The 10,714-nt window shown below is 43.2% G+C and overlaps 1 protein-coding gene across 1 annotated transcript; it reads left to right on the top strand.

Moving 5' to 3' along the window:
* Window positions 1-510: 510 nt before the first annotated feature.
* Window positions 511-10,146, top strand: LOC119731213 (H/ACA ribonucleoprotein complex non-core subunit NAF1-like). The gene is made up of 9 exons (XM_038204293.1): window positions 511-685; window positions 1,398-2,194; window positions 3,078-3,147; window positions 3,908-4,001; window positions 4,836-4,918; window positions 6,046-6,206; window positions 7,895-8,035; window positions 8,227-8,318; window positions 9,663-10,146. The coding sequence occupies exons 2-9, from the start codon at window positions 1,446-1,448 to the stop codon at window positions 10,100-10,102; spliced, it is 1,830 nt and encodes a 609-aa protein (XP_038060221.1). The 5' UTR covers window positions 511-685; window positions 1,398-1,445; the 3' UTR covers window positions 10,103-10,146.
* Window positions 10,147-10,714: the final 568 nt, after the last annotated feature.

Here is a 10,714-nt window from a genome sequence, read left to right as displayed (position 1 = left end):
TACGTCATAGACTCTGGACGTCTGTCATGTGGTCGGCCACGTGCCGATTTTAGCCTATTGGCGTTAAGGGGTAATCCTACACGATAGAACTGCCCAGTTCACAATTAATAGTCAGTCAGTCAGTACGGTGAGATAGGTAAAACAAAACATAAAACAAAATTTACTTTTGTACTGAAGGTCGGCCTTTGGTGCAGCTGACTTCAACTGAAATGATTCAGTAACCAACTTCCATTTTATAATTTTATCCCCTTTTTTTGGGGGGGGGTGGGTTGCCATTGTACTTACACTTTCGTGCGCGCATACAACAAATACACAAAAAGTGATAGAATTTTCAGAAATTTGGCAATCGGACATACGATCTACTCATGTCTGGTGAAAAAAATCTGAACTTGTCCAGTGCAGGTGGAATCATCGGTAAATTGGGAGTGCGACCTCTGTTGTTTTTATTATACCAGGCAGAATCAGTCTGGCCCCTTTTCAAGTAAGCCACAGCTTTCATCCACACAGTGTTAGAGATTGCAGGAACAAGACCTATACACAACGTGCATATTTAGACCACATGTTTATTTCTCGGGACTGCAGCAACACTCTCGGTTTTTAAATAAATTTCTCCGTTTAATAAACGTCTGAGCTTGTGCAAGCTATAGCATTGGGACGAAAAAAATAAAAACATCCGGAAGACTAAGTGAGTATGTCATGGTAGTTTACGGGGAAAGAAGTTGCAACCTGACGCCACTTAAGTTCAGCGGTTGTCATGGTTGTGTAGCCGGCCCCACCACCTGACCACGTGTACGTGTGTGGCCTCTCATTTGCTGCGCTGGCCTGTAGTACAGTGTAGGGTTCTACTTCTACCATGTCTACTGCGTCAACAACAAGCGTCAACGGTCGTCAACAAGCATCAATAAATTTTGTATATGCTTTTGAACATTAAAAGTAGCTTTATAATTATATGGTACTTGGTAGAAAAAGCAATAAGGAACATCTTCTGCATATTATCAATTAAAGTTAAAATTATTTAAAAACTTGTTTTTTGGAACGCAAAATGTACGACGAGTTTGCCGATTAGTGTTGGCTGCCATCTTGTTTGGATGGCGCTGTACACTTGGCACATGCGTAGTATGGCTCTGTACACTTCACGCATGCGTAGTACGGCTAGCTTCACGTAAACAAAATGGTGGCCAACACAAACTCGACAGAGTCGTTGTACATTTCGTGTTGAAAAAAAAAAAAAATTTGAAATAGTTTTTACTTTAATTTATATGCTGAAGCATTTCTACCATATAAAGCTGTTTTTGATTTTCCCAAACTTCTACAAAATTTGTTGACGCTGGGTTGACGACTGTTGAAGTTTGTTTCTACCTTTTCAATTTCTACCTTTTACCCTTGACTACACGCAGACACCTCCATATGATCGTATGCTGGAGAAGTTGTAACCTGCGATAAGCATGGATCCTGAGCCGACGTGTCCCGGCAGCTTGCCAGTGGAGGAGAAGACAATAGTCAAGCAAGAACTGGAAACGGAACATTCATCGTGTACGCTTGCTGTTGAGTCACTTTCAGTAAATGCTGCATCAATATCAGCAGCTCCGTCTGAAAATGACGGCTACGGAATGATCAAAATGGAAGACGATTGCCTGCCTGGTATTCCGTGCACCCCAATGAACACTGAACCGGCAACAACTCTTTCACAGGTTGGAAGTTGCAGCCTGACCGCAAAAACTGAACCTGCATCAATATCACAAGCTCCGTCTGACAGTGATGGCCGCGGAATGATAAAAATGGAAGACAAGCGCCGGTCTTGTATTCTGTACACCCCAATGAACACTGAACCGGCAACAACTCTTTCACAGGTTCATAGCTACAGCCTGAGCATAAAAACTGAAATTGAAGACTCGGATACTTCAAGAGAAGCTGAAACAGCGATTGACCAGTTGTTGCCGAGTTTCGAAAACACATCTCAAATTCCTACAGGCGATGCCTTCCAAAGTGTCTCGGTGAAACAGGAAGACTTGCCAGAGAAATCGGAAGAAACGAGACAAGATTCTGAGGATTCTGAAGATGATTCGTCAACGTCTTCATCATCGTCAACGTCATCGTCGGAGAGTGAGAGTGATACGGAAGAAAGCAGCTCGTCTTCTGACTCCTCAAGCTCGGATGATGAGAGACGTGCACCCATCCGAGGTGCAAGGCACAGGTAATGCCAGAAATGCGTCTGTTTGAATTTTACAAAACAAATCGGTTTGAAAGGTGTTCATCAGTAAGATGAAGCATTTGGCTTGAGTGATTTACTAGCAGATGTTGTACAAGTGGTGAAGAAAGAACTTCAATTTTGAAGTTGAACAAAGAAATTGACTGGAGCGGGGTTTGAACCTGCGACCTCCGGATTGCCATTCTGTTGCTCTACCAACTGAGCTATCCAGCCCTATGTTGGCGGTTCCCCATTTTGTCAATGTCTTTGTTCAAGGGCGCTAGTCAGAAGCCATAAACCCATGTAGCCAGGGATCACGCCCAAAGTCACGATGCTAGCAACATAGCAATGCTGCAAACCTGGGAAATAGCAAACGGGGATCACTCTGAGAGGATACAGCCTACATGTAGGTGCAGAGTCTGTGTAAAATGTCGGTCTAGAATGCGCTGTAGCATTGCCACACATTATTTTAAATGAAACTAGGTCTTGCCTCCCCACCGATGTACAAACACTGTATACTCAGTGTGCCACCTCCCGAGTGAAAGTTGGAAAAAAAATCACTCGGTTGGGACTCGAACCAACGACCTCCTGAGGAGGCAAGACCTGGTTTAATTTACATCACCCCTAAATGCCATCTTATGAACAGTTAATGCGGAACCCGCTGCTATATACATTAGATTCGAACCAGCCAACAGATCCCATTACCTCGGTGGTTGAGTGGTAAGACGTCTGCACTAGAAAGCAGGTTGTTTGTGGGTTTGAGTCCCACCCGAGTGATCCAACTTTCACTCGGTAAAATCTGAAATATTTCAAGATCCAAATTTCTGGAAGGTACGTATTGAGTGAATCAATTTTCTTACTTTCATGGGTTTTTTTTGCTTGTTTTCAGTGATAGTGAGGAGGATTTTCCAGACCGACTTGCCCTGCCTCCAAAAACCGCGAAGGAAGTGCTAGTCATGGTATGAAGTGTACTCAATAATTTACTGATTATTCACCTACCAGATGTATCTTACAAGAAAAGACCTCGTGTCGTCGGGTCCGTGCAACAAGGTCGTTGAACTTTAAAGCCAGAGTCCATCATTTGCAGCTATCCCAAAAGTAACTGGCGTAATTATTGTTAAAAAAACATACTTGGTTGAAAGATAGTAAGGGGACTAAACTCCCTGTGAAATTATTCTTTCTGGCAAGCTGTCATTTTGAAGAAATCAACGAAAGAAGGCCTTTCCAACGGTGCATCTTAAGAAGCACCGTTGGAAATTTCCTTTAGTAGTTTGTTTTTTTATTCGGCGAAGCGTGCGCAAGCGTTGACACGACGGACATGTGCGCGCCATTGCTATAATTCGTCGGATCGGTGCGGGACATCACGTAGCTGCAATCGGCTCAGTGAGAACGTGTCTCGGACGCTGAATTCAGGCCCAATTCAAAACATGATTCAGCAACTTTTGAGTTGAAATCGAGATCCTAGAATGTTGTTTTTCTCGAAATATACAGCTGAAGCTGAGCTGAAACTTCATCAGGTTAGTTGTTCAGCACCCTTCTTTAGTTTTTGAGCACTTTTGTAGCTTCAAACGAACAAAATGCACAAATTACAAATGATGGACTATACCTTTAACCCCAGATACCCCTGCTTCTTGTTCACACTGGCCCTTCATTGTGATCATCACCAATGACCCCTGCTATTTCATGTTCACACCTGTATTTCTCCATGTCTGTTGTCAGGATTTACCGCCAGTGCAACCTATAGATGTGGTTCTGGATTCGACTGAAGAGCTCAAACCTGTCGGGGTCGTCTCAAGTATCATCGGCCAGCTCGGTAAGAAGCAAAGTTTTGCTCATGCTGCAGGGATGTAGTCTAGTCCATCACAAGTCCCTGCAAGTCCATCACAAGTCCTCCAGTCCCAATTCAACTCACAAGCTATTCAAATGAGCTTTGACAAAGGCATTCCTTTGTTATTGTTCATCCACTGTTACTTGTGACTGGACTTGTGATGGACTTGTGATGGACTTGTGATGGACTTGTGATGGACTTGTGATGGACTTGTGATGGACTTGTGATGGACTTGTGACGGACTTGTGATGGACTTGTGATGGAATTGTGATTGACTTGTGAAGGAATTGTGATAGACTTGTGATGGACTTGTGATGGACTTGTGACGGACTTGTGATGGACTTGTGACGGACTTGTGACGGACTTGTGAGGGACTTGTGACGGACTTGTGATGGACTTGTGATGGACTTGTGATGGACTTGACTACATCCCTGCTCATGTTAAGCATGTTCGTTGGTTTAGTTGAGAGTAGAAAATTGACACCTCAAAAACATTTCATCTGCTGCTCTCATGAAACAAAAGCAGTTGTCCACTTCTTGTCCACCAGCAAAAGGAGGAAAAGCAAAATCTGTTTTTTTAGGTAAAAGTAAATTCAATCGACTTGTGATTCTGGATTCGACTGAAGAGCTCAAACCTGGTCGACTTTTTTAAGTTGTGCATAAAAAGCAGAAAAACTGAAAAATTGCACATTCGAAAACGTTCAATCTTCTTTTTCGGTATTTTGACAGCAGAAAGACAGATGTCCACTTCCCATTTCCACTCATCTTAATCTTTCCAATAATCTGCTGACTTGTCTTGTCTTTTTTTTGGCTTTTATAGTCGTGATTCAATCGAGTCTTGGCGTTGAAGCCCTGGATTCTGACACGGTCTTGTTCCGGGACGACAGACAAGCCATTGGAGTGGTAAGTAATTGGCTTACACTGGCAGATCCCGTGGGGAGGGGGTGGGCCAACGGGGGCCATGCCCCCCCCCCCCCCCACGCCAGAAAACAACAAGCATCCTTGTCCAAGAATTAAACCGAAACAGAAAGAAGAGTGTATCTATGACCATTTTTAAATCGAAGCTACCCATTTTCTTTCCTCATACAGATTCGTGAAATATACGAAAATGAAAACGACAGAAAAACTATTGCCCCTAGCCTCAAATATCTTCTTTGAAATCTGACAAATATCGGCCATTCCGCTACGTGGTCTCTACCGCTGGTCCAGTTGCAGCTGGTACACCTTAGTTTAGATAGGATCAGCAATGTGACTGCACATCGAAAAACCACAATCATGTCCGTCGATATCGATAGACAAACGACACAAAATAAGGATTTGCTACATGCAGTTACAAAATTGAGAGGCTTTGTCACGTTTGCTATAGAGCTGACACTTTTAGGTAAAAAAATATTTGAAATCTGAGTAAAACGAATATTTTTGACTTTTACACCATTAGAATAAAAAAAAAGAGGAAAGTGTGCTAAATAACATGTGTATTTTATGGCCGGGCATAGCGAGTTACGGTGGAATCCATTCATGTACATGTGTACGTGTAGGGTGGCATGGGTGGCTTGTGCGTAAAGCGCTCGCCTCTCACCAAGGTGACCACGGTTCGAATCCTGGGCCCGGATCACATGTGACTGGAGTTGTGCGTTGGTTCTCTCCTGTGCCACGAGGGTTTTTCTCCGTGCCCTCCGGTTTTCCTCCCTCCGGAAAAATCAAACACTTTCGATCTCAGGCTGTGCTCCGTAGTCATGTATGGGTCGAAGAGGCCGGCAGCCATAGGCGCCTTTACGTGCCAGCGGCCTGACTGCATTGTAGCCGCGTCCTTCGCAATTCAGCATTCCAGCTGAGAGTAAGGATTATTAGCCTCCCAAATTATTATTATTATTATTATGACATGACTGTAGAAAAATTGGGAAACTTGCTCAACTCGAACACTGGATCCCTCAACTTGTTTGATCCTTTCCCTTGAGATTTGACTTAACGCAAGTTTACTGTTTTTTAAACACTGTATTTATGTACCTCATTTCTTTGCCTTTGCTTAGATTTTTGAAGTGTTTGGCCCTGTGATAGCCCCGCTGTACACTGTCCGATTCAACAATTTGACCGACGTCCAAGATCTCAAGATTGAGTTAAAGATGCCAGTCTTCTTTGCTCCGAGAATCCCTGACATGACGACTTATGTCTTCACACAGAGACTCAAGCAGTATGTATCATCCATTTCTGGATTTTTTTGCCAGTCTAAGAAGACCAGCCTATTAGCTCTGTTCGCAAACTAGAGAGGGCGCTTTTGTACCGCTTTCGAGAGCCAGTTGGCGGGACACGCCGTGTACGTGTACTGGTTTGCGTGTGTATGAGCTCCGTGCGCTAAAAAAAGAGGGCGCCCTATTACCTAACAACGACGTCCCATGGGCGGGACATTTAGCTGGTTGACGCGCACCGTTCCTTGTGTGTGACGCACGTACACCAGGGGATTTGTATTATGCACACGCAGTGGCCGAGCTTTGAATTGCAGTCAGGCAAGATGGCGTCGGTCGGTCACCCCCAACTGTACTTCCTTTGCCGGTGAGGGGGTACTTGTGAACGGAGCGGATAGCGCGAAGCATGCACAACTTATTGTATTGTGAAATTGCTCAAAGAGCATCAGGCATCGTCAGCAATGCGTTCAAATGTCTCGCCCAGTGGTCCTCCACAACTCTCCCTTTCTTACCGTTGAGGGGGTACTTGTGCACGGAGCCCATAGTTTTCTTTGTATGTGACTGACCAACCTTGGCCAAGTTCGGGCAAGGACCATTCGTCGACTAGTGGTTGATTTGTGACGTACTTTACGCCTGCGCACTAATAGCAACGTGCGAACGTCTCTAGTCAAACGCTGGTCAAAATGTCATTGCAAAACTTCTGGGTCCTGGCTCCCTGCTGTACGTTATAAATGCGCGCGGCTATTGGTTACCAGCGATGCAACCAACCCCTGTAGGTTGGTTCCAAATAGTCGACTAGCGTAGTCAACCACTGTCGACTAGACAGAGTTCGGGCAAGCGTTAGTCGGACTATGGTTAACCATTGGTCAACTATAGTCGTTGCGCGAACTTGGCCTTTGTATGTGACTGACCAACCTTGTTTCCATGGGTACAATATTGCTGTGCCGGGTTTGTTCCTATCATGCCTTGTGCGATCTCAACCCCTGGAATTGTGTAATTGAAATGTCCCACTAATTGGGACATTTACATTAGGAATGCAGTCAATGTATCTAACGCGCAACGCAGTGCTTAAAATTTTTTTTTTTTAGTGGAATCAATCCTTTCAACCACAAGATTTGCGACATCGTGTTATTTCAGGGTTCGACCTTAATTTTTTTTGTTCACTAGCCAGCCGGGCTACTGAGACAGACTCTTAACTAGCCCACAGGCATTTTCACTAGCCCGCATGTTTTCTCTTTTATAGAGTGTCTCACAAGCAACAATGTGCATACATGCAATCTTGTCAGTGTTTCTAATAAACAGATCTACTAATTGCTCTCTGAATTTCATGATTTCTTCATGTCCTTTCATCTTTGCTGTATCCCAATTTTTTTTGGACTCGCCAGTCAGGCTACTTAAGGAATAGTTTGACTAGCCCGCCGCTGTTTTGACAAGCATTTGGCTAGCGGGCTACCGCTAATGTACCACGAACCCTGATATTTTAGCAAGGATTTATATTAAATGTACGTATCGTCTGTCGTCCCTTTACAACAAGATACAGTTTTTGGGGGCAAAGCTTCCATAATCTATATTGCACAGGCATCGCGCAGTTATTTGTTATTTGCAGTCGAAGCCAAGTAATTCCGACGCCGCCTATCAATGCCTGGCAGAACAAGGGCTACGAACTTGATTTGCATACTTAATTGATTGGCAACAGGTTGAAAGGTTCCGATGCATCGTGGGAAAATGACGAGGAGCCCCCTGCGGAGTGCGTTGAGTACAGCGACGACGAACAAGAGCGTGCCGTAAAGAACAAGAAAAAGAACGACAAGCGCAAGAGAAAAACTCCAAATCCGAGGTATGTGTCCGGTGAAGTGACTCAAATTTGCTCACAAATCATAATTTGTTAGTGTAACATCAGCTGTCAACTTTCTGCAAAATTATCTATATGTTTCATCTTTCAGGCACGCAGGCACATTCTGAGCTGTCTCGCCTGATTTAAACAAACATCCATCTAATATAAAAATTGCTTTTACTCCCTGCCAACAGCCGAAACAACATGCAGGATGTTGTCATGGCAACGGACGAGAGCTTGCCGTCAAGGCATCAGTTTCCATCAGGCAATCGCCACGGTTACCATGGTAAGATGTACTTTTGGTTTATTCGGCTTCTCCGCCGCATCCTTTTGAGGTCAAAATCAATATAGATAATACTTCTCTCTCCTCTGTGTGATTGAAATGTCTTGGGGCCTTAAAAGTCATATCTTCCGAAGATGGATCACATGCCAAGAAGACTTAAACTAGAGTGCAAGGACGCAAGTCATCTTCGACAGTGATTCAGCATTCGGCTTGTTTTTATTTCAGTTTTACATTTATTAGGTGTTGGGCCTCAGCAACAATCAGCAATCAACGTCAACATCAGCAATCAACAATCAAAATCAACAATCAACATCAACAATCAACAATCAACATTAACATTAACATCAACATCAACAATCAACGTCAACATTAACATTAACATCAACATCAACAATCAACGTCAACATCAACAATCAACATCAACAATCAACATCAACATCAACATCAACAAGCAACATTAACATCAACATCAACAAGCAACATTCAACAACATCAACATCAAAAATCAACAATCAACATTAACTCAACATCAACAATCAACATTAACTAATCAACAATCAAATCAACAATCACCATCAACTAATGAACATCAACAATCAACATCAACAATCAACAATCAACAATCAACCTTAACAATCAACAAATAACGTCAACAATCATCATCAACAATCAACATCAATAACCAACATCAATCATCAACATCAACAATAACAATCAACAATCAACAATGCGAAAAAGCCATATGCTCTGTTAATTAAACAGACATAAACCTCTAGCCCAACAACGTGTGTTTGTCCCTTCAAACTCTACTTAGTTTGCTTTCTCTTCTGTCAAAATTAACAAGAGTAAGACTAGAGTAGAACGCCATTATACTAACTAGAGCGTGGAAGTTGACCTCAAAAACCTGCGAGATTGTACCAGAGTATTGTACATCCGGGCACCATGTATAAGATTCGCAATGTGTGTAATGTCCTAATGTTTTAATTTTTTTTGGTTTTATTTTGTGTCCTGACTGGGCCCATCCAATCAAGGGCAACAAATGGGTATTTCCAAAAAAAAGAAAGCATTACAATTTGCAACATATTGAAAATATTGCATATTGATGACTATTATCAAAATAAGAAATTTACCTCAACTTCCTTTTTAAACGATTTAAACACAGATAACAATTCGGTAAATTCTAACGCGGGAGTCTGTGACTAGACTAGTCAGCGTTTGGTACCAAGACTTCTTGCCAATGAATTGACCTTATTTGGATTGACACCAAGTAAGACAACTTCAATTTAAAAAGTTGTGATAATGAATGCCATTTGGCGTATTAAGTAAATCTCTTCATTGTTCGTTTAGAATCGACCAATCAACATAGACCACGAGGAAGAGCTGCCTTTGATGCCAGACCGAGACAACCATTCCAAAACTGGAGAGGGCGGGGGATGCCACGCCCACCATTTGGACCCCATCATCCGAGACCCCCTTTTGGCCCACCCTGGCATCCACAAGCGTACCAACAGCATGGATCATCCTTTAATCCGGATCAATTCATGGGATTACCAGGTACATTTAATCCACAGGGCCCCGCCCCTTATGGGGACTATTCTTTCCCGCCCCCACCTCCGCCTCCACCTAATCCCCACCCCAACAGTTTTAACCCCCCTCCCCCACCCCCACCCCCACCCCCTCCAGGTTATCCCAATATGCATAATCACCCACCCCCGCCCCCACCTCCCCCTCAGCCTACTACCATGCCACGCCCATTCCCCGGAAATAATTACCACACCTATATTTAATTTATATCATCCCGACGCAAAATTCCATCTTATGAATAGTTAATGCGGTACCCGCTGCTTTGTACATCAGATTCGAACCAGCCAACTGATCCCGTTAGCTCGGTGGTCGAGTGGTAAGACATCTGCACTAGAAAGCAGGAGGTCGTGGGTTCGAGTCCCACACAAGTGATTTTTTTTCCATCTTTCACTCGGTAGGTAACACACTGAGTATACAGTGTTTAAATGTTGGTAAAGGGCAAAACCTAATTTGATTTATATTTAAGTTTTCTTGACAACACATGTATCGACTTTATGCTCCTTGTGTTAAGTCTTGTAAATACAGTTAAAGTTGCATCTATTATTTTATGCATTTTGTTTCCGTTTGAAGCAACACGATTGCTCAAAATCTTAAGAAGGGGGTGTGACAACTTACCGGTTGAAATTTCAGCTCCGTAGATACTATACATTTTGAGAAAAACAGAGAAAACCATGGCACGATTTTCTTGCCTCGTAAGTGGATTCCGTTTGGCAGCACCTCCGATTTTAAAAGTTGCTGTTTAATATTTTGAGTTGCACGCTATTGTGTATACATTGTAATCCCTAAGTCAGCAATCGGGACACGGTTCTCATTCG

The sequence above is a fragment of the Patiria miniata genome, unplaced genomic scaffold (assembly GCF_015706575.1).
Source record: "Patiria miniata isolate m_02_andy unplaced genomic scaffold, ASM1570657v1 HiC_scaffold_23, whole genome shotgun sequence".
NCBI classification, from domain to species: Eukaryota; Metazoa; Echinodermata; class Asteroidea; order Valvatida; family Asterinidae; genus Patiria; species Patiria miniata.
This window is presented reverse-complemented; position numbering and strand designations above follow the sequence as displayed.